The sequence below is a fragment of the Haliotis cracherodii genome, unplaced genomic scaffold (assembly GCF_022045235.1).
Source record: "Haliotis cracherodii isolate W230 unplaced genomic scaffold, xgHalCrac1.p SCAF_5, whole genome shotgun sequence".
In the NCBI taxonomy this organism is placed as follows: domain Eukaryota; kingdom Metazoa; phylum Mollusca; class Gastropoda; order Lepetellida; family Haliotidae; genus Haliotis; species Haliotis cracherodii.
The window spans coordinates 63,815,881-63,841,026 of NW_027266308.1; the positions used below are offsets into that span (position 1 = coordinate 63,815,881).

Here is a 25,146-nt window from a genome sequence, read left to right on the forward strand (position 1 = left end):
CAAATGGCAATTTTATATAGTTATTCAGAAATAGTTTACAACCTGCTATTTATATTTAAGGATTTATTCATGCTAGTGCTAATGTGCTAGCTGATAAGATGAAGTCATGTAATTGTGTTTAATCTCCATGAAGGCAATATTATTATGTTCTTCTACAAAAATACTTATGATGTTTGCTTTATATTTTCAGGGTTTACTATGATTATTATCTACTCTCTGAATAAAGATGGTTGTCATGTGAACTGACAAGTAGCGTGGTGTTGTGTGTGCCCCACCAACATCCACCCCATAACCGCTACTACACAAACATATAATGAAAACAAAACTAGTAATACGTTTTCACAACATTGACTTCCTGAAAGTTTGTTATTGTTTTCAAGGAACATGGGGTATTAAGTTGTCACAATCCTGGTGGTATACATGGTACTGTTGACAATGATATATCTACAAGGGTAAAGATATTACTATTTTTTTCCTAGTAATAGATACATTAATGTAATGTTATCTTCTGATGAAGTAGATATTTTGAGAAATGCAGATATTGTTAGAATTGAAACTGACAAGGTTGTGAGAGGGTTTGTTATTATTCACCATAAACCATACTTCTTTATGAGCGTTATCTCCGTAATGGTAATATGTTTATTTCCGTAGCCTAGCACGTCAATTATTCACACTTGTCCACAAGTGCTAATATCTCGCTACACGGAAACTGGGTCAGTGTTTCTCCCATAATGATATGCTATAGGCCTGTCCCAGAGTCTGGACAGACAGATCCGCTTCATGGAAATGGGTCAAAGTGAAATACTGCATGGTGAAATAGGTCGGATGAGCTAGACTGGTACCCTGCCCTAAGCCTCCTAGCGGCTGTAGGCGAGGAGCGCAAGCGCTCTAGGGCAGGTAAACCAGTCTAGGACAGGGCGTGCCTCCCTCATATGATTGTTGCTAAATGACATAAACATGTTTAGTGTTAATATCTACAGTTTGAAATATTTTCTAAAAAATATTTTCATAATTATTTATGTATTTCGTATGTACCCATATCATTATACATATGTGAGACGAAGATAAAGTTTCCTTTAAAAGTTGAGTTATATCTTTCCAACTCTTACTCATCTCCGTATAACTTTCCTAATGTAACTTTCTCAAACCAAAAACAAATAAGGCACACTGCCTAGCGCCCTGCAATAACTTAACAGCAGGAAGTGGGGAATTTGTAATTTTAATTTGTGAATGTTTATCGACATTTTCTACAGACCGGGGGCTGACTTTCGACCTCTGAGCATGTACAGACAATTCTCTGCAGGCTGTTTGTCAGTGCTACCCCAAGCCATGGAACACTTACAGACAGCAGGGACATCGTCTCGCCCCTCATGCTTGCGACACACACACGCAATACATTTCAAGCTATTTCCGTTCAGTTATAGTGCACATGAATGGTATTTAATGATTGTCATTCTCAAATACCTGGTTACCCAACTTAGAAGGTGATTTACACCTCCAGAATGCAGCAAGTGTACAGATTTGTCTTATGGAACAACAGCTGTAAAAAATGCATTTGTTTCAAGGGAGATGTAAAATACTTTAAGGATACCGTATATGCGGTTGCTGAAAACTGAAACTGTTATTCCACCATAGATCAACTGGAATGGATTCTACGTCAATTAACCTCTTGGTATAAGAGGTAGAAGCGTCACGCAGAAACACCGACATTGTACCAAGCCCATTCTTGGCCTTTCTGACGTGATTTGTTCGAGTATTGCTATAAATAGGCGTAAAACCACTTTCCTCCCTCGTGGACACGGGTAGATCATTTGCCAAAGTCGCCGCAATTCGCTGTTTAGAGTTGCGTCCCTTGGGTCCACCAGAAGCCTATGATCGTGGGTTCGAATCCGATTTATCTTTGTTTATTTGTATATTCTTTAACGCCGCACTCTGCAATATTCCAGCTATATGACGGCGGTCTAAATAATCGAGTCTAGACCAGACAATCCAGTGATTGACATCATGAGCATCGATCAACACAATTGGGATATGACATGCATCAACCAAGTCAGCGAGCCTGACCACCCGTTCCCGTTAGTCGCCTCTTACGACAAGCAAAGTCGCCTGGGTTATCTTTTTAGGTATGTCAGCACCATACCCGGGGTCGTGGGTTTCGTGGGACTTTCCACAATAAGCTGACACGCCGTGATATAACGGGAATATTGTTCAAAGCGGCATTAAACACAACTCACTCACTCTTCCCAATAGCATCACACGCACACAACAGTTCTGACAATGAATTTATTGACATGGTATGGTATGTATGACACTATTATGAAAACAAGATAAAAAGTATTGCACATATTCAGAGTATTTCAGCACATATGAAAATATAAAAAAGTATTAAAGACAAAATAAACAGTCTGAAATAAATACGTACAAAATGGACGGAAGGAAAATTTACACCTGCTTTCACCCAGTCTCCCAGACACACACATAATTTACAAATATAATATCTATGATAATTCACATCATAAACAAGGCAGTATGGAATGTATTGACAAGACTGACCAATCACCGATAAGAGCAGCAGCAGCAGCAGCAGCAGCAACAACAGTATATTGATAGAGATTCGTACATTCCGTCAAATGTTCGCAATATCAACAACATTCTTCTAGATGTCATTAAAAAGCATGAACAAAAGTTCTTGTACACGGTAACGGCAGTGCAAAGCAGTTTGAATTAATTTTAGGACGTTTAGGATATTGTTGGATTTTCAGTCGGAAACTAAAGCCAAACAATGCTTCCTGTGCTCTTTGTACACTTGAGGAAAGCCTTCAATGATACAGAATGGTCCAGAACCTTGATTTGAGTATGGTATTACCCAAGGGAACGTTTGAAACTGGGACCTCAATTTGGTGTCATGAACTTTGGTCAAAGGATCAAAGCTCTAACGGCCTTGTGCACAAATCAGTCTGTTTAGTGTTGGCGGAAGTTGGCTGTTCTGCGCACTGTTGTTAGAGAATGCCTAGCAACTGGAAACCTGTCTTGTTCTGTTGTTGGACTTCCGGTCCACGAGCCATACCCTCGAAACGAATGAAAGCAAGACTCATTTTGTTCCTTATCGCGTATCCTAGCAGATTTCCTAATGACATTTTTACGTTATACGAGCTAGCAGACATGTTCAGATATCATTAATAGCACTATTGTGCATTGATTGGTTGTTATGCGCAATGGCGTTTCGAGAATTTGGTCTGTATGGAAAGCACTCATCATAACACCCTGCTTCTCGCCTCTAAAGCCTCCGTCGCCTGAAAACGCATGTGAGGCAACAGTACTTCCTCACGGCTCTGCGACGACACACACGGGGGTTTACTTTTATTAACCCCTCGCAGTATTTTTCGTTTTGGTCGGCAAGGCATTGTCCTGCAAGGAAACGTATATACCATTAAACAGGAGAACATGAATTTCTGCAGCATCCTACTCAGCATCTTACTTAGTCAGCATTCCACATAGTTGATATATTTAACGCAATTAACACGTCATTACTCATGAATAAATATTAAAGGTTCATATCCTTTTTGGTCGTATTTTTATTGTTATCGTATTTTGCTGGAATTGTTATTGTATTTTGGTCCAATTCTTTTTTTTCTTATTTTGGTAGCATTTTTATCTTATTTTGGTCATATTTCTTTTTATCTCAACTCGGCAGTGCTTTATCCTTAAATCATCATTCCAAAAACACATTCTGAAACACAGGAACACGGAAGCAGTATTTCCGCCGGGCACACTCGTGTTTGTTTGAATACAGAATTGATAACAAGTGCCGACAACTATCAGATTCGAGTGTCACAAGGTGTGAACTGGTTAACTGTGTGTCTCCGTACCCCGGGGTAATATCATACTATCGGCTAGTGGTCACCCTGTCCTGTCGTGGTTTTGCGCTCTATAGTTGACTGTGGTGTTGAGCAACTCTGACACTAACAAACATTGAAAGAAGTGGTACATACACCACTGCGGCAATTATTCTGCTCCAGATTATGATGTTTTATTCTGCAAGATTAAATTGATCTTTTGGATATAAATGAATCCTTCACGTACCCGCCTTACCCCTCTGTCTTGACGACCGTCCCTTGTTGCGACTCCTCCTTCCGCCGGAAGTCCTACTGACTTGTCGTCTGCTGCTGTTCTGACGTCTGCGACCCTGACGTCTGCCATTTGGCCTCGTTCTCAATCTTGATGTTCGCCGGCCGGTGCTCTGACGACGGTTCGTCTGTGACGGTGTTCTAGATATCTGCATTCTGCCAGTGGGACGTAGTCCGTACGGATTTGTTTGGCAAACACCTAGATGACATACCTGCAAACAGGCAAGAAACACCGATTACCATCACTGTTGGTTCGCTGTGATCATCGTCGATCTAGGCGCAATTAGGATTGTCTGCTATATATCCTCGTCTACCCTCCCTGGGGACGACCCAGTATAACTGTCCACATTACCCTCCCCATCTTTACATTTGACCCCTCTGGACACTCTTATCTCTACTCCTGACACATACGGTCACTCCGCTAGCTATCCACTACATGTCTACCCATAACCCCTTGTTGCATTCAGATAGCTACCCTGACCTCCCCATTTCCACCTCTGTACCCTGGGGTCACTCTGCTAGCTACCCACCTCATCTCTACCCCTAACCCCTTGTTACACTCGGACAGCTACCCACCCTGACCTCCCTATCTCCACCTCTGAACCCTGGGGTTACTCCGGTAGCTGCCCACCCATCTCTACCCCTATCCCCTTGATACACTCCGATAACTACTCACTTTGCCCTCCCGACACGTGGTCCCGGGCAGCGCCGTTAGGTAGGAGTGTGTGCGGCAGGTGAGTCCATTCTCTGGGTCCTTGCACCACAGTTGACCGCACATGACCATCTTCAAGTTCTTGGTCTGTGGAGGACAAAGGTAATCTATGACCACGTGATTTCATCAAGTGTATGTCAGTACATGTTTCAACACAGGAAGACTTTAACTTAATTATTTCTTCGTAGATTCTGTAGGTGAGATCCAAAGAAGAGAGATGGGGACGATGTTATGACAGCACATTCCTTATGGAGGGTCCGACCGTCAGCTATCCACCGAGTTGATATATTTAATGTAATTAACAAATTATTATTCATGAATAAACATTATTGGTTCAAAGTTTACCTTTCTTCACATTTTTTTTATATTTTTGTCGTATTTTGGTGGAATGTTTATTATATTTTGGTCTAAAAGATTGATCGTATTTTGGTAGAATTTGTATCTTATTTTGGTCATATTTTTATTTTTATGTTATTTTGGTAGTATTTTTATTTTTATCTTTTTTTCAGCAGTGCTTTATACTAAAATCACAATCCCAAAAGTATATTCTGAAACATAGAAACACGGAAGCAGTGATTCCGCCGAACACACTCGTCAATTTGTTGTATACTAAATAGAGATGAACGTTCGGGGCTGCCATGGGTATTGAAGGAAACAACTTATTGACAGGGTCGAGCTATAATATTTCTTGAGTCGGACATAGATCTGTTTTGAACATTTTAAGTCCCCGGACCTATGCCTTGAAACATAATATCGGAGTATACACCCACGTTGAGGCTGAGACCTTTCCTTATTGAACGTACATGCTTGTTGGTATAACAGGCAGGCTACCAACACACGTGCGTAATCTATACAAGATACACGATCTTTGTGGAGGGCGCTGATATACTGAACCAGATAAACGGTGCAATATTTTGACAAGATTTAAAACACCTAGCCAGAGAACCCAAATCTGCAATCATGTAAATTTCAAGTTTTTGCGGAGTTAGCTAACAGCCTTTTCAGGGCTACTAGCATAACATATGTTTTTGTGCCGAGACGAGTTTGGCTCTTGACACAAGTGTTTGCTTGCTTGATACAGATTGAGCAAAGATTTGCACATTTTATCCCGACGCGTGTTCTGTATAAACAAACTGGTTTGTCAAGCTGTACATTGCTGTGCTTGAATAAATAAATCATACCAATTTGCAGCTATAGAGTTTCGATTCATACAGTTATTTCTCCCGCAACCAGTCCAACTAAGACGGTCATCTCGTCCCATGGAAATAGACAGGTTATCGTTATAGAAAGCTATTCCGGTTCGACATCACATCAAACGGCCATGACATTCCACGTGTTCCTTGTGCCAATAATCGAGCAAAATAATTCAGGTTTATCAAGCATAACTTACCCCGCAGAATTCTGATTTCTTGCCAAATATAAGTTTACACTGTTGGTTAGCTGTGTACTTTTGTCCGGGGGGCAGTCGCTGTATGTTGTACTCATAGTAGACGCTGGGGGTGTCCCGCACACAAGACGCCTGGTCGGATCTGCAACAGAGTCATGACGGTCAACTCAGGGAAGACCTCATCATGGAGTATCTACACCAAGCGCGGATTCATCATTTTCAAAAGGGAGGGATCAAAAATATCAAAATCCTCTCTCAGTCAGTTTTACTGTCTACAACATACTACATTGGGTTTTTACAACAACAAAAAAAAGAGGTGGGGGAGAGGAGTCTGTACACCCTGGACCCACCCACCACTGGATCCGCCTCTATGTACACCATGTATAAACATGAGATATATGCATACACAGGCCAGTAGTATATATAATCGTTACGTCATTATGGTACGTTTTCACGCTTGTTTAAAGGTAGACATCGAACGCTTATTCCGAGCACTGCTTTATTAAACGAGGAATAAGTGATAGTACAATTTTACGTTTTTAACAGAGATTTCTTGTGAGAGGGGTTTTGTTTACGTTAAAAAGTATGAGTTAGCAAAAAGTGTGATGAGTGGATGTATACTTTCTTTTGCCCGTTAGTGTACTCAATATTTGCTAGGAATGGCAAGTGGCCCGATGCGTCTTTAACTAGCGGGTGCAAGCTTGTTGGTTTAAGCTTTGGTTCGTCTCGCCAAGATCCAAGTTCGATTCCCTACTTGAGTACAATGAAAAACAGGTTTATAGGAGCCATGGCTGGGGTGTAACTAAAGCGGGGTATTATACTATAAACTGCCACTATTACAACTTTTACCCCTTAGATACCGTTTCACGAAAGTTGGAAATGTTCCACTTCCGGTTTACCTCCCACATCAAGCTGACACTTTGTGGAACTGGAATACTCATCAAAGCAATAAACCTAATTCGCTCAATCTACCGCCATGGACATTCATCAATGAGCACTATTTACCTCAGCAGTTTCTTCATCTGTCGGACGGAACATGGGGAGAAGTAGAATGCATTCTTGAGCTTATCGTGTTCACTGGTAGTCTGGGGCGCCATGATGAAGTTGTCGTCGGGGGGACAGTCCTTGTTCTCCTTGTCGCCGTCGTGGCTCGCTCCCAGACTGGAGGACACAGGAAAGAGTAAGATGAGGACATGTAAACATTCTTCTATGGTGTCTAGGGTTCAATAATTGGATGTTCGAGGTATCATTAGCTTATGTAAATAATAGGAGTAACTACAGTCACGGCATCACGAACGCTTTTCTTGAACATGACTCGGGCAAGTATACACTTGATAATTAGATTTGACCAAAACATTACAGTCGTCGACAAAAATGACCCCCCCCCCCCCCCCATCCCTCCCAAACACAACTATGTTACCCGTATCAAATTCATCACCATCGAATAACAATTTCTTGTTCGTTTTAGCCATCATCAAAATTGGATGTATACTGTCCTTTGCCCGTCAGTGTATATACTGCTGTGTACATGTCCCATAAGGTGTTTTTGCCTGGGACCATTTGAACAAAGCGGACCCAGACTATGCCAAGAAAAGATTCATGAGTGATCCATTATTCCAATGATCATATGCATCTAAAGGCCATACATTAACAGTGTCATGTGACTGACACGACAATGACGTCACTGACCTATGTGCCAGCTCGTGGGCGGCGACCTTGACGACTTGGAAGTCCCCTGGGTCTGCGACCATGGATGCGGAGTTCCCGCCGCGGGTGTTGCAGACTGAGCTGACGTAGGCCATACCTGAAAGAGGGCGGCATCGTCATCAGTACATATATCCCCATCACACACACACACACGTATTCTTGATGGCGACCCACTGTAAGTACTTCTATTGAATTACATGTTTACAGATACACGCTATTGTAGTCTATCCCTCAGTCCCTGAACCACCGCCTCCGTGGTCTAGTGGTGGAGCGTCCGCCCGGAGAGCGGAAGGTCCGGGGTTCGATCCCCGGCCGCGTCATACCAAAAGACGTTAAAAGATGGTACTTGTTGTTATCCTGTCTGGCGCTCGGCATTAAAGGGCTAAAACAAGGACTGGTCGGCTCGGAGTCAGTATACTGTGTCTGAGTGGGGTATTCATGTTAAACTGCGGCATGGTATCTCAGCGTGCTAGCACTATAAATCGGCATCAGTCCGGACTAGTACAAGCAGCCCCACACACGTGCATGCATGTCGCTATATAAGTGCAATAATCTTGGACGCGACGTTAAACCCCATTTCACCTCACCACCTCACAGTCCCTGAACCCAATGGTTTTCTTTTCGCCCAGCCCTTACTGTTATGCTGCGTCTCTAAATGAAGAACGCCTAGACTTGCCACAGAATCTCCCATCTCACTCAATTTAAATGGAGTTGTTTGTTTTTAAAAAAAAATCTATTTTTTTTGCAGAGACTATGCGTAAGTTTAACATTACTGCTGCTGAGGCCATCGTGTTTACCTCCATTAATGACAGTAGTATAATTAATTGCTAATTGATATCTGCTTCAGTGAACGGGCTACATGCTATCAGTCTCACCTCCGAGGTCGATGCTGGCTTTGTTAACCAGGTGATACCTAGAAAGACAACAAAGTCATTGGTAGATGTGCGTAGATGGTGCGTAGAGACACATATAGTACGTATAGATATAGTGCTACACTGCACGTACATTTAAAAAGAAACAGGGCGTCGAGATCGACATAACGCTACAAACTCATAAAGGTAAAATGCTTTCTGTTTGTTTGTTTGTTGTTTAACGCCGCACTCAGCAATATTCCAGCTATATGACGGCAGTCTGTAATCGAGTCTGGACCAGACAATCTAGTGATTGACATCATGAGCTTCGATCTTGGGATACGATGACATGCATCAACCAAGTCAGCGAGCCTGACCACCCGATCCCGTTAGTCGCCTCTTAAGACAAGCATGGGTTGCCTAATATCAATTCTAACCCGGATCTTCACGGTAAAAAATGCTTTCTAAATTTGTAGCCTCAATGGGGTTTGAATTTCATTTTTTTCTTTCATGAAGTGGGTGCGTTCACTTGTCATTATACACCATTATTTCACTAGGGTATTGTCTTGTCGATGGGGTCCTTAATATATATCACCCGGCTCCGCACTGCAGTAAGCGGCAAAGTCTCACCCTGTGAAGGCCATGGCATGGTCATACTTGGGCAGATTCTTCTGGTCCTTCAGCCATTTGATGAAATATTTTAGGCCTTTGTTGGCATCGACTCTTCCCTCATCCCGGCGTCTGGACCACTGGACCAGATACTCAAGCCATGCGGAGTCCTGCCTCGACTGAAACACATCCTCCTAATCATCATCCTCATCAATCATCATCATTATCTTCATCACCAATCATCATCATAATCATCATTGTCAATAATCATGTCGTACTTCTCATTAAAAAAAAATCTATCATTGATAATATGATGAAGACTTCGCTGTGCAAGGGTTTTGCCCCCGTATTTGTAAACTATGTCAGCACTTTCAGAACAGACATTGGCCACCTGCCACGATAATAAATACATGGTCTCTGTAAGAAGATTACTTTTACAACATACGGCACTTTGCTACAATATTCGAATGCCGACTCCAGCCGTCATACTATGTGAAATGAGCGATCGAAAAGGTGAAATTAATATCCATAAATTGTTTTATTATATTTAATCTGGCCGGCGGCGATTTATCGATTATCAATTTGTTAGGTCTTTAAGCGCGGACATTTTTGTCGGGTGGCGTATCGCATGTTGTACAACTCGGAACTACATCAAAGTGAAGGTCATCGTTAACTTGCTGGAGGCGGCTGTAGTCGCCATTGTTGACAGTATTGATGATGTAATTGATGAGTTTGTCATTTATAGTACCGATATTAGCAGTAAAAGCTACACATAATTCGTTATGCGTGTCACTAGCGCACTTAGTGAAATGTCCCTTTTGAACAATCTGGCTTATTATTTCAATTTGGGCAATTCCAAAGTAAGAGATCTAAGATAAGTTTAATGCGCAATCTTAATTTAGCGTTTCTAACGAAGTTCTTCAAGGAACATATTCACGTACATGTGAACCCTTAGTTTGAAGTTTGTTTAACGCCTCGCTCAGCAATATTCCAGCTATACGACGGCGGTCAGTACACAACCAAGTCCGGACAAGACAATCCAGTGATTGGCATCATGAGCACCGATCTACGCAATTGGGATACGATGGCATGAACCAACCAAGTCAGCGAGCCTGACCACTCAATCACGTTAGTCGCCTCTTACACGCACTGGTTGCTGAAGACCAATTCTGACCGGATCTACGTTGGCGACGGAACTACTTAGTCATAAAATAGATATGCTCCTATAATAGATTAACATTTAGTCCAACAAATAAAGTTATCTTATTTATATCAGTGAAAATAAGAAAATAGAATCCATTTGGATCCAAGAACAATACTCAATCTTCTGGATTAGAGATGGATTCGTATTTACTATATTTTCTAGGATCTAGAAGACAAACTTCTATTCCTAAGGCCAGAGACCATAAAATAGATCTATTGTATGGTCTCTGCTATGGCGGAGTCATGAACTTGCAATGAAACCACCTAGATTTGTAATTGTCAGCTGAACTGTACACTCCGAGAAATATCAGTCACCAGGCCAAGGTTAGAAAACTACTATAAATTTACTGCGATGCCACAGTCCAACATTCCGTAGTAGATAGTACGGACGGCAGTAGCCCATTGCATCTTATAACGATGTTCATAATAGAAACTATGTAGCAGCCGTCACAACAAACAGCCGCGTAATGACCTCGTAGAGGTTTGTAGGTCGAGAGATAAGAGAGCGATAGTATAGGATGCCTTGGGTGAGAGGCAGACCATCACAGCAGGTGCGCGCTCCTAGACTTGGGTACATGCTCCTGGCAATGTGCATCCCTCAACCTGCCACACGTGATTGCTCGCAATGGTCATTATCCGACTGGAGGAATGCGCCGAGAAGTGGGTAAATTGAAACCATCTTGCCTTCGATGAAAACTGATGACGAACAAAGAAGATCCACTCGCACTTGAAGATAACCTGACACCCTTCCCCCTTGGGGGTAAGTTAATGACCGGATCTGCCCTCATTGCGGAGCAGCACAAGACAAGCCCGCCATGTTGCTTCCCAAGACGTCATGGCGCGCCATCTAGGGCCGCTCATTGTTTATGGCCGTACAGACGTGGTACCGATTTTTTAGAACTTGGTATACATGTGTTGATGAGTCTTTAATGTCAGAAACCGTTGATAAAATATAATGCATTCATTATTATTATCATAAAGGTGAACAGGTTCGTACAAATGGCAGTGGCACGGGAAGCCCATTCGTATAAGGCGCCGCGATTCGCTGTGTAGAGTTGCGTCCCTTGGGTACGCCAGAAACCAATGATTGTGGGTTCGAATCCCGGTTCGCCCCGATTATGATACTAGGTTTGTCAGCACCATACCCGTGCTCGTGGGTTTCACCGAAGTGCTAAACGTCTGAGACCTGCATAACTTCGGGCTTTCCTCTCAATTTAAGCTGACACGCCGTGATATAACTGGAATATTTTAAAAGCGGCGTTAAACTCAACCCAGAAGACACAGCGCCATCTGTGTCCACCATCATAATCAGGTACCACGAAGACTGTCTTGCGTTTATATAAAGCTATAGACAATGGGTCACACTTTGAGGTCAAAGTCACAGGCGTGTTAAATTTAAAGATATGTAATGTGTTGCGTTGTAAGGACATGTAATGTGTTGCCTTGTTAGGACATGTAATGTGTTGCTTTGTAAAGATATCAAATGTGCTGCGTTGTAAAGATATGTAATGTGTTGCGTTGTAAGGACATGTAATGTGTTGCCTTGTAAGGATATGTAATGTGCTACGTTGTAAGGACATGTAATCTGCTGCGTTGTAAGGACATGTAATCTGCTGCGTTGTAAGGATATGTCATGTGCTACGTTGTAAGGACATGTAATGTGTTGCCTTGTAAGGACATGTAATGTGCTGCGTTGTAAGGACATGTAATCTGATTCGTTGTAAGGACATGTAATCTGCTGCGTTGTAAGGATATGTCATGTCCTACGTTGTAAGGACATGTAATGTGTTGCCTTGTAAGGACATGTAATGTGCTGCGTTGTAAGGACATGTAATCTGCTGCGTTGTAAGGACATGTAATCTGCTGCGTTGTAAGGATATGTCATGTGCTATGTTGTAAGGACATGTAATGTGTTGCCTTGTAAGGACATGTAATGTGCTGCGTTGTAAAGACATGTAATGTGCTGCGTTGTAAAGACATGTAATGTGCTGCGTTGTAAGGACATGTAATCTGCTGCGTTGTAAGGATATGTCATGTGCTACGTTGTATGGACATGTAATGTGTTGCCTTGTAAGGACATGTAATGTGCTGCGTTGTGAGGACATGTAATGTGTTGCCTTGTAAGGACATGTAATGTGTTGCGTTGTAAGGACATGTAATGTGCTACGTTGGAAGGACATGTAATCTGCTGCGTTGTAAAGATATGTCATGTGCTGCGTTGTAAGGACAATAATCTGCTGCGTTGTAAAGACATGTAATGTGCTACGTTGGAATGACATGTAATGTGTTGCGTTGTAAGGTCATTAATGTGCTGCGTTGTAAGGACATGTAATCTGCTGCTTTGTAAGGATATGTAATGTGCTGCGTTGGAAGGACATGTAATCTGCGGCGATGAAAGGACATGTAATGTGCTGCGGTGATAGGGTAGGACATGTATCGAGTCTAGTTAATAGCAGGTAGTAGTCGTTTAGTGTGATTTGTCAAAGCATGTTACTCGATAGTCTTTAGGGGCAAAACAGAACCTGTTATGTCGCTGCATGACGTCAGACAAATTTGGAAGAACAGTGAGTGGTGTGTCCTGATGTGACCTCCTTCCTCCCGCTAAGGTGTAAACATTTGTAGCTAGTTACATCTCATGAGTCAGCTCAGTATATAGTCAGGAGGGTGAACGTCCCGTGACCTATAGCAACCGCCATTAACCATTACGTTGACCATAAACTAAGCCGTCAGGTACGCCGGCCTGTGTTGAATTATGCTCGGATTTATTCTCAACGACTGGAACTCGTACCTACCTCTGACACGAGAATTCCTGAGATCTTGACTGTAATGGACAACTCGGGGTCCCCGATGGTTTTAAATCTTTGATCAACCTGTAAAACAGAGCAAGTGTTAAACAAGATGATACATCACTTTGTTCCTATTTCTCAACTTCAAAACAGGGTGAAATACATTCCTTAGTGATACACTTCAGGGTGGTATAATGTAGTACGTAACGGTACACTACTCTAAAGGTTGGTATAATGTAGTACATAACATTACTATACACTAAAGGGTGTTGTACAATGTAGTACATTACGGTACACTACACTCATGGGTGTGGTATAATGTAGTACATAACATTACACTACACTAAAGGGTGTGGTACAATGTAGTACATTACGGTACACTACACTAATCGGTGTGGTATAATGTAGTACATAACATTACACTACACTAAAGGGTGTGGTACAATGTAGTACATTACGGTACACTACACTCATGGGTGTGGTATAATGTAGTACATAACATTACACTACACTAAAGGGTGTGGTACAATGTAGTACATTACGGTACACTACACTCAGGGATGTGGTATAATGTAGTACATAACGGTACACTACTCTAAAGGGTGGTATAATGTAGTACATAACAGTACACTACACTCATTGGTGTGATATACTGTAGTACGTAACGGTACACTACACTAAAGGTTGGTATAATGAAGTACATAACGGTACACTACACTAAAGGGTGTGGTACAATGTAGTACATAATGGTTCACTGCACTAAAGGGTGTTGTATAATGTTGTACATAACGGTACACTACACTAAAAGGGTTTGGTACAATGTAGTACATAATGGTACACTACACTAATGGGTGTGATATAATGTAGTACATAACGGTACACTACACTAAAGGGTGTGGTACAATGCAGTACATAACGGTACACTACACTTAAGGGTGTGGTACAATGTAGTACATAATGGTTCACTGCACTAAAGGGTCTGGTATAATGTTGTACATAACGGTACACTACACTAAAGGGTGTGGTATAATGTACAAAACGGCACACTAAAGGGTGTGGTATAATGTAGTACATAACGGTACACTACACTAAAGGGTGTGGTATAATGTTGTACATAACGGTAAACTACACTTAAGGGTGGTATAATGTAGTACATAACGGTACACTAAACTAAAGGATGTGGTATAATGTTGTACATAACGGTACACTAAAGGGTGGTATAATGTAGTCCATAACGGCACACTACACTAAAGGGTGTGGTATAATGTTGTACATAACGGTAAACTACACTTGAGGGTGGTATTATGTAGTACATAGCGGTACACGACACTAAGGATGGAATGTACTACATAATGATACACTTCAGGTTGGTGTAATGTAGTATATAATGACACACTACACTAAAGGGTGGTATTATGCAGTACATAACGGTACACTTCAGGGTGGTATAATGTACATAACGGTACACAACAGGGTGACACAATGTACATAACGGTACACTTCAGGGTGGTACTATGATCTGTATGTATATAATCCTATTTCCTCGTTGTTCTGACTCTGTAATCTGTCGGTGCGATACATTTACGCCGGGAGAGGGCGTGGCACAGTTTGTAATCATCAGCCCCTCTATCCAGGGAGGTGGAGGAGAAGGTGATGAGAGATCGGTTCATCAACTGATGAGGTATTTGGCTACCTGGAGTTAGTAAGACCAAGGTTACGTGTCGACTGGCGACGGATGGAATAACCTGATGGACAGTAATTGCCAACAACACAACCAAATGTCAGGAAAAATCGCCCTTACTAAGCCCAGCTGGGGCCGATGATAAACCCCCCTCTATGTTTGATAACTTGTCAGAACCCAGATCTCGCCCTGCAATTCATCAACAACCCGCCTACATCTGCGGAACAGGGGGTAATGAAAAACTGATTTATAACTTTTTTTATTTATAATGTATCAAACACGCACATTTCATATTCAAAACCAGCAGACTGAGAAAGAACAGGTGGTGCTATTAACAAGAAACTTTTTAGAAACATAAATAGTCTGATATAAGGTGATGGCCATTTCACAGAATCAGGATTTGTCATTCATTTTGATTATGTTTGATTTATTTTTCCAAAATAAACGCTGAACTTCTAAAAATGATATGCTATCTTTCATGAGATCAACACTTCCGTGCGGATTTGCCAGTTTTGATTACACATTACATCATTCTTCAAACCCTACGTTCATCTAAACGACTTTCGGGACTTGTCATGGCGTTGAGAATTTATATTCCCGGGGCTTTACACAATGCCTTATATAGCAAAGGGTAGACGTCGATGCTTATAATGGCGATATATTGTCATGTGAAGGAGAATATGGTCGCAGAAAGTTTCGTTGAAAGAAATACATAATATGACTTTACAACTGACTTACTAATGGAAATTTATAATCAGAATAACCAAATGCACATAAAAACTAGCTGAACCCTCCCGAAAGATTTATATTCACAACAGTTCACCAATCAAACAAAACTGTTGCAGTACCACTTATCAAGTAGATGACGCCAGGTTGCCTAGCAATCGTTAGTTCCACATTCTCAAAAAGAAGGAAACGCTTTGACAAAAACATCAACAAAAACGTTTTAGTGAAGGTACCGGAAGCACGATTTAACGGCACACTGTGAAGTCGTCTCACAAAGACTATGAGTAAGTCTTAGGCCAATGTCCTGAAATGATCGTTTCTCTCGGATCTCAACTATACTGAACAAAAAAAGTTAGGGATCATGAACTATTTTCATATGTGAAATATGAAATTGTGTGCTCAGTCTTCTCTGCCAAAAACATTCATGATACTCAACTTTCTTTGTTCAGTATGTGTCTACAATCCCTTCCACTTCGAGACAGCCGTCAACAGTAAAAGGGACGTACTGATCCTGGGTAGAATAGGTCTTCAGCAACCGTAAAAGGCGACTATGCTTGTCGTAAGAGGCGACTAACGGTATCGGATGGTCAGGCTCACTGACTTGGTTCATGCTTGTCAACGTATCCCAATTGCGTGGATCGACGCTCATGATATCAATTACTGGATTGGCTGGTCCAGACCGCCGTCATATAGCTGGAATATTGCTGAGTGCGGCGTTAAACAACAAACAAACAAAACAAACAAACAAACAAGGGACGTACCATGGCGAACACCATCCCATAGTAGCGCCTCAGCATGGCCAGGGCTTCTCGCTGGGTACGGGTCTTCTCCACATAATGCTGATAGATGGCGTTGTCAACCACGACCAACACTTCCACTTTGGCATCCACTTGGTCAGCAACAGAGCGTTTCCCACGACGATGTATCGCCGTCACTGCACAGAATAGAGTACGATACAGTAAACGTGTTCGTAGTGGCATCGGGAAACCCTTCTTGCTACTTGATCATTGAAAATTCTTTCGACAGCTGCACATGTTTAACGACAAAACTTTAAAATACAATAATAATTCTTCATAAACTTGTTTCACTGCACAAACAGCGGGTGAGATTAAGATTAGACGCCATCATTAACTCTTCTTATCAACTGGGAACGGCACTGTACCCTTGTGGAGTGAGTGAGTGAGTGAGTCTAATTTAACGTCGCTTTGAACATTATTTCAGTTATATCACGGTTTCTCAGCTAAATGTACGAGGAAACCCTGAATTGTTGCAGGGGCGAACTGTGATTCGAACCCACAATCACAGGCTCCTGTCATGTCGAGGGCACGCAACTCTTCACAGTGAATTGGGGCGCTTTAACAACAAGACCACCAACGCTCTAACACGTGAGCTGATGGTGCCAAGAACAATTTGATGAATTTGAGTCGCCAGGTCTAAGTGTATGTTTGTTATCCAGAAGTATGACCGAGTATTTTCTGACAGTCTCAGTCCCTAAACCATACTATTTCCCTTCCGTCCTACCCTTACTGTAAAGCTAAAGCCCCAAATGAACAAGTCTAGGCAGGTTCACTTTCCCACCTCACTTTGCCTCCTTTTCAATTTCATATGGAGTTATTTGTTTCTTTCAAATATTATATCCTTTAGAGACTAACGCTGTCACTGAAGCGGGACTTACGTGCAGGGGCAACGTTGGCATCGTCGACGTTGTCGTAACCAGCAAAACTGTCTGAAAACGCCGGTGCATACTCCGGGGGCTGAAAAGGAACGGGCTACTGTAGCACATATTATATGGGTCACGTAGAACACTACTACATCAGTTATAGAAAATAGTCTGGTGGGAAGGAACTTGGAGCGGTTTCAGTTTTAATTAAAATGATGCTTTTTTTAATTATCCTCGACTAAATTGTGTCGAGTCTGCCACCCCTAATATGACTGACCAGACCTTTAGTCTTATGTGTTGTTTTACGCCGCAGTCAACAATATTCAAGTTTTATCAAGACGTCCCGTAAACAATCGTGTCTGGGACAGTCAAACTAGTGACTAATCCTTCTAATTCATATAGTGTTTGTCCATCTGCAGCTGGAGTACAGAGCGATTATTTCAGGAATATTTTGCTGAAATGTCATTGAATATGATAAAAACTCTATAATATAATAATAAACCTCTTATTCTGCTTTCTGGTCTGGTCTACTATTTGTCTGAAGGGGCCAGCTTATAACCCTTTTATTTACTGGTGCATAAATTTGTTTTCATAATACTGTGGACGAAACATTTTGTTAGTTTGTTGTTTAACGCTGCACTCAGCAATATTACAGCTTTATGACGGCGGTCTGTAAATAATCGAGTCTGGACCAGACAATCCAGTGATTGATATCATGAGCATCGATCCACGCAATTGGGATACGATGACATGCATCAACCAAGTCAGCGAGCCTGACCACCCGATCCTCGCCTAGTCGCCTCGTACGACAAGCATAGTCGCCTTTTACGACAGGCATGGATTGCTTAAGACCTACTCTACCCCGGATCTTCACGGGTCGTAGACGAAACGAACTGTAGACGAAAGTGGGCGCCTCCCACTGTCCAACGCGCTCGGGGTACGATGACACGAAAAACAGCCAAGTCACAGACCCTTCCCATCCAATATATTCACTCACTCACTCAATATATTCGCTTTTACAACAAAGAGGGTCCTGGTGGCATATTCTAACCATGGACCCTTAAGGGGTCCGTAGACACAAATAAACGACAAAACAACTGTCCAAACAACCATCACTGCAATCAATATGATAAAACAACCAATATGATAAACAATCAATATCATCAAATCAAGACAATCATCTCGAGACTATTGAAAATATATGTACACTATTTGATTACCATCTCATTTTTCTCTTGTTACTATGACAACAGTGGTTGCAGGTTTCAAACGAGCATTCCAACTTGGTACGTCTTTTCATCACTGCATCAGATGTGCAAGGTGAAACCAGCGTATAAAAACACGTGTGATAAGGGTTTCCGCCCCCGGCGTATAAATCAAATCAATGTTACCTCATCAGAGAGCATGGGACCCCTACTGACACCCCACAGCGAGGCTATATCTTCATCAACCGTATCAAACTCTGTCTGGTCCTGTAGAGCCCATACTCTGTCTCAACGCGTTCGCGTATTAAAGTATTATGCACCATCAAGCTATTCATTCCATTGTAGTAAAAAGTAGATCAAAGGAGAAAAACGAGCAGTTTTTCTGTTCATCATTTTACTATGTATATATCAAACTATATATTTATCACGTCATTAGAAGCCTGCTTTTCATCCATGTATATTGTAATCATTAAAATGGCGGTAGCCTAAACAACGAAAGTTCACTACTCGCTAACCGAGTTCCTTGTCACGTGTGTCTGCATGCCTGTGTGAACCTCAAACGGAAACTGTCGCCGTGTATATTAAACATGCGCAAACATCACATGCCTTTAATGAAAGACAGTCGTTGTTGTGTCTACGTTTCCGCTGCAACTATATCGGACAGACGATACTCTATGACGTCCATCAGACGTTTACGGGAGACGATTTCCTTTTACTTCTGTCTGACGTTTGTAGCAGACGATTTCTTTCTGACTTCTGTTAGACGTTTGTGGCAGACGATACTCACTGACGCCCGTCAGACGTCTACGAGGGACGATTCCCTTTTACTTTTGTCTGACGTTTGTGGCAGACGATACTCTCTGACGTCTGTGAGACTTCCACCCCCGGGGAACTCCCCAACTTCCTCGTAGAACAAAGGGTTATGACGGAAGGTTTGGAATATGTAACATTGACAATGGTTGTTAAGGTTTTCTGGAATGTGTGTGTGTGTGCGCGCGTGCGCGCGTGCGTGCTTTAACACGGAACAGATTGCATGGTGTGTGCAAAAGTTGTTTATACTACGGAAACCACTACATGGTTGCCAAATATCTCGTGACAGACTAGTCTGCAGTAAGACATACAGTTCTAGGTTGTTCAGTCCCGACAATATACAAACCCAAAACATTGAGAGTTCGAAAACCTTTCACACTTAACCAAGCGTCTAATTCTTGGTACTGGAACGAAAGTCATTCTACATTTGTTCAACAATTAATATAATAAGCAACCGACAATAAAACACACACTTCTTGCCAAAAACGTTAATTCCCTTCCTAAAGGCGACAAATCTTTGTTTATTCGTAGACTGCATGAGATATTTTCGTTCATGGACATCAACTTCAATTTTCCACAAGTGGTCGTTATTGGCTTCAACTGTTGACCAAGTAGTCTTTAAGTGAGGATGATATCGAAATGGAACTATATAACAGTCTAGCTACTCCAACTCCGCAGGCCTCAACATCCACATCAAGCCGACGGTACAACAACTTCCTTAGAGTCAAATGCAGACGTTCTCCAGCCGGCTTGAACAAAGTGGCCTCGGCAGCTTCAGAAAGCGAGACTCCAACAAATTATTTAAACTGATTGCCCTGTTAATGTATAGGAGATGTACAAGGTAATCACCTCCAGAAAGTATAATTGTTCAGCGCCATCTGATGCCACTTGACCTCGCGAGTTGCGCACGCCTCTACATCACCTCGCGCGTGCCTCATAGGCGCTCGCTAATTGTTCGGCTGTCGACGCCATAGAAGCTTCTCCAGAAGGGAGGTTACATCTACTTTGGTGGCCATTTTCAGAGTGACGTCATAATTCGAAACATTCCTTGCTGGGTCTGACTCAGCATGTTCAATCTGCACGATCATTTTCGAGTCTGCGCATGTTTCCATTGAGCCTGATGGACGGTCGTCTGCTTCCGGTACGTTGTTAAACGGGAATTACCATGACCTAGCGTGACTAAACTGACCTTTCCGCGTCACGTATATTGTATTATAAAGCTGATTTGGGCCGGATGTCTGGTCAGAGTGTGAGCATACGTTCAACGTGGTTCTCAAATGAAAACACACTTATTGATACACCCAGCCCTATAACCCACTTTTGTGAAGCATTTCACTCACCGGTTACAGCTGGCGTATTTACAGACATTCATGTTGATAGTCACGTGACCGGAAGTTATACACTTACAATGACGACATGTTATGGAACATTTTGACTAGTTACCGATGGTTCCGACACAACTCCGCGCACACTACACAATGAACATGATTCGATCTACTCTATGGTATTTGAATTGCTTCCAATAAGTAATAAAGCATGATTTGGAGAACGGCGCCATGTTTGTTTGGTGTTTAACGCCGCACTCAGCAATATTCCAGCTATATGACAGCGGTCGGTAAATAATCTAATCTAGACCATACAATCCAGTGATATACATCATGCGCATCGATCTGCGTAATTGGGATACGATGACATGCATCAACCAAGTCAGCGAGTCTGACAACCCGATCCCGTTAGTCGCCTCTTACGGGCGCCATGTAATCGGACAACCTCATAATCCGTGTTCCCTCAACTAAACCAGGTGTGGTCATTAGCGTGTGTGTCTGTTGACACGTAGTGTCTCCCACCATTACGTCAGGTCATATCCAGTTCAGTAAGACTAGTCATGGTATGCTAAAACTGTCCAGATAAGGGATATTTTATCAAATACGATTAGAGTTTTATCAAACCACGTCTACCTATTTCTTTGAAGATGCCAGAACTGCTTCCTGACAATATTCAATGACGAAGGAAGCAGGCTTTTGTACATTCAATATCACAGGCCAAGAACGGAATGCTGGATCACAAACGTGGTGGCACTGCTCTATATCACGCCTCCTTCTCGAGATGAGGTGCGAGATCTCGTGTGGCACGTGATTCAAGCTCACTATGACGTAACAGGAACCTTTGAGATGCTATGTCACCGAACACTTATATCAAGATAGTTGTGACTGCTATCACTCCCTCGCTGAGGTGAACAGGATGGGAAGGTTGGATGTGGGATTGGCACACGCACTTCCTAGTAGAACTAAAAACTCACCGGACAGAACGTGTTTGTTATCCTTGATTTTTAGCGTAACACTTTACAAAAAACGTGAAGCGTGTTGTAAAGTACGATTGACATTTCGAAAGGTCGATTTGGTGCACATAAAGTCAGTAAAAAGTGTTTAACGTCATTGTTATGTCAAAATATTTATCATTTGCACACTCGGAACCAGAGTAAGTAAGTTAAACACCGCTTTGAACACTATTTGAGTTATGTTACATCATGTTTAGGTCCAGTAATGTGTTAGGAATCCTGGCATGCAAAGGGCGGGTAGGATACAATAACGCACGCAGAGCACATCTAAATTTGGTTTTCCAATGTGGCTGTCCACAGACTGCCATTTGGATCGTGTGGTCATGTTATCGTGAGTATGTGTGCCACCAATTTAACCTCATCCAATATCTGCCACAGTTATCGTGAGTGTGTGTGCCACCAATCTAACCTCATCCAATATCTGCCACAGTTATCGTGAGTGTGTGTGCCACCAATCTAACGTCATCTAATATCTGCTACAGTTGTCGTCAGTGTTTGTGCCACCAATCTAACCTCATCCAATATCTGCTACAGTTATCGTGAGTATGTGTGCCACCAATTTAACCTCATCCAATATCTGCCACAGTTGTCGTGAGTGTTTGTGCCACCAATTTAACCTCATCCAATATCTGCCACAAGAGCCTCATTCTCCCCTCATTACTGGTACATTTGTATCGCCAACCTATTGAAGTCAATAACACCTTGTTTAACTAACGAAACTCATGGTCGTCTGCTGCGAGTAACCCAACCATTATTGCCTGTGATATTTATTGGGTGTGAGATTGTTGACGTTATCGTTGGGATTGCGCCTCGCGATGAGGCTCATGTATGTGTGCTTTGCCGGCCATATAGCAAAGGGTAGTGTGATTTCGCCTCTTGTGCCACGTATAACCATTGGTTTGCTGTTAACATCTGGTGTCTGAGAAGTTGGTGAGGCTCGGTGCAGCCGATACGGCATCGGGACGGGTCACTGTGATCTATCTTACTGCCAGCTCTCGTACTGGCGGCCCACTTGAGCGTCGCGTCGCGGCGATAACTGGAGGAACGTTGCTGAGGGCAAGGGAATAACGCGATGCATCAAAGTCTTCTTTGTGGACTTGAACAAGCAACAGGACATAAAACACGCATTCTCTCTGTGCAGAACTTGTGATAATGGTTAACAGATAGGCTGAGTAGGGGGTGCAAATACATGTCTGTGAATGGGGTATCAAAAAGGTGTGTGTCTATGTCTGTCTGTTGTGGGGTTAGTGGGGTGTTGGTGGGGGCTGGAGGGGTATCAGTCTCGGTCATGATCGCGCTCAGAGACCCCTCCCTTATTTAACACATTCCGAACCCCTACATCCGACAAATGAAACTATAGTATAGTTTTCTTACCGTTATCATCACGTCGCCGTCTTCATAGATGTCGAACTCTTCTTTGTCGTTGTCGTCATAGTAATCGTCATCACTGACATCGTCCTCAGGTTCAAAGGGTCGGATCTGTTGGCGATGTCTGCTTGCTGATAGATCAGCTTTACTCATGTCAATCAGTGTGTCAAACAGTTCCGAATCGGGGAAGTCTTCATATTCCAGCAAATCATCCTCATTTGGATCTGAAAATATTGATTTTATAAAAGTCAAGTATATATTAGATGAAGTTAAACTATTTATTCAAATTCCACAGTAAAAACGCATTACTGGACGGAGGTATGCCCCTTTATTCCATATAATGATGCATTGTGTAAGAAACCCATAAACTGACGCCTTCAAACCAAGATACCCTGTTAATCACTGTATATCAAATATTAAGCCGTCAACGTGGGAATGTCCACAGAAGCCCCCGACGAACGCTTCATCAGAATTGAACAATACAGTCTAGCGACTGCCTCAGCCAAGTGTATCTACCCCACATATAATCACATTACCTCCACTCCACAGGGAGGATGAAACGTGCAAGTAATAGACACCATCAGTATTTGTATGCATTATTTAACCCCCTGTACCATCGTTGGTGGTTTATGGAGAATACAGATTTATCTGTAATAGCAGTTTTAATGTCCATCATGTCTATATTTCATCTTTTAAGCCTTGTCTCATCCTTTTTATCATTATATCGTCACCCGTCTCCCTGTTAGTATGATGCTAATGAGCCGTACCCCCGGGGTCAGTGCGCCCTCATTCAATTGCGGGCGTCTTTAAATGTGTCTGCATTCACACTTTTTTTTCTGGTGAATAGATACATTTACAGTTTATCAAAACGTTTGAATAGAACGTTGCTGAATCAGCCTTCTATACACCACACAGCCAGACAGTGTGGTGAAGTACTTGATGATCCCACGTCCCCTTTAGACTGAGTCCTCGTCCCCCCGATAGTATAGATCTCGATACACTACCTTGATCCCGCATTCAAAACACATAGGAAATGTACGATATGCATTGCAAATACATTACAGGGATATGGAACACATAAAACAACGTCCTTTTATAAATATCCACAGTTTTTAGTTTTTCAAATTAAATAAAAATGTACGATGTAAAATCTTACCTGGTTTAAGCAGAATAAGTCCAGTCACACACTGGGATATCATTATAGACACAATAATCAGAGCTGGAGTGGATCCCATTGTGGTCAGCAATGTCCGAGCGCAGACAGAACGTGCCTTGAGCGTGTATATGGTCAAGAAAAGCGGGATTCGAGGCAGAGATATAGCTGGGTTCTCTATACTGTCTGTGACAAACTACTGAGGCTAGGGGGAAGCCCTCATATTTATACTGGTTTAATTGGCAGTTTGATACGTTTCGCTTGATAACGAAAATTCGATAAGTAATCGATTATGTGGGATACACTACTTGTTGACACGCTAGGACTGGTATTGGTTGCACGAGGACACGCCCCCATTGCGGAAAACTCGTCGCGGGGGGCCGGGCTTCATGACGTCACGAACTTTGGGGGCGCAGCCTGTTTACAACTCCACTAGCGGGCTCAGTCTATAAACCTTGATAGAAACAAAAGTGATGTTCCACTTCTTCAGAAAGTGACCTAGTTTCTTTGATCTGCTATAAGAGCTCATCTTGCTGCTAAATGAACTTCCTCATTAATAGCCGCGCCGGCGTGTCCGTTGCTCTCTGCTAAGGCGAGGTGGTTGGTTGTGAGTTATACGCTGCCCCTCCTCCCCCCCCCCCCCCCTCTCAATCCTATAGCTTTTCGTTGTACTCCAGCAAGCACTCGAGGCTGAGCGGTGCGCGACTGGGGGTTGTGTCAGTGCGTCTAGGGTCTACCGGGGCTGAGAGGGAGTTAGACGTTTACGTCTTTCGCCGGTAGGTTTATTATTACACCTCCATGATCTCACAGTAAAAATATAGCT

The 25,146-nt window shown here is 42.5% G+C and overlaps 1 protein-coding gene across 2 annotated transcripts; it reads right to left on the bottom strand.

Moving 5' to 3' along the window:
• Positions 1-2,277: 2,277 nt before the first annotated feature.
• LOC139443096 (A disintegrin and metalloproteinase with thrombospondin motifs like) lies at positions 2,278-24,878 on the bottom strand. Of its 2 annotated transcripts, none has more exons than XM_071224028.1 (13): positions 24,327-24,878; positions 23,177-23,394; positions 17,465-17,543; positions 16,551-16,723; positions 13,389-13,466; positions 9,415-9,572; positions 8,809-8,846; positions 7,916-8,030; positions 7,232-7,387; positions 6,230-6,368; positions 4,804-4,926; positions 4,093-4,339; positions 2,278-3,408 (listed from the first exon to the last, which is right to left on the bottom strand). In XM_071224028.1, exons 1-13 carry the CDS (start codon positions 24,403-24,405, stop codon positions 3,278-3,280), a joined length of 1,734 nt encoding a protein of 577 aa, XP_071080129.1. In that variant the 5' UTR covers positions 24,406-24,878; the 3' UTR covers positions 2,278-3,277. The 2 variants fall into 2 exon arrangements, with proteins under 2 accessions (XP_071080129.1, XP_071080128.1); XM_071224027.1 differs by having other exon boundaries at positions 4,084-4,339.
• Positions 24,879-25,146: the final 268 nt, after the last annotated feature.

What these genes read in the sequence shown, in the direction of transcription:
- LOC139443096 (XM_071224027.1), bottom strand. Translation starts at nt 24,405, where the DNA reads ATGGGATCCACTCCAGCTCTGATTATTGTGTCTATAATGATATCCCAG. An exon ending in ACGGCGACGTGATGATAACG is followed by an intron (nt 17,544 to 23,176) that starts GTAAGAAAACTA and finishes GTTCCTTTTCAG; the next exon opens with CCCCCGGAGTATGCACCGGC. An exon ending in AAGACAGAGGGGTAAGGCGG is followed by an intron (nt 3,409 to 4,083) that starts GTACGTGAAGGA and finishes GTTTCCTTGCAG; the next exon opens with GACAATGCCTTGCCGACCAA.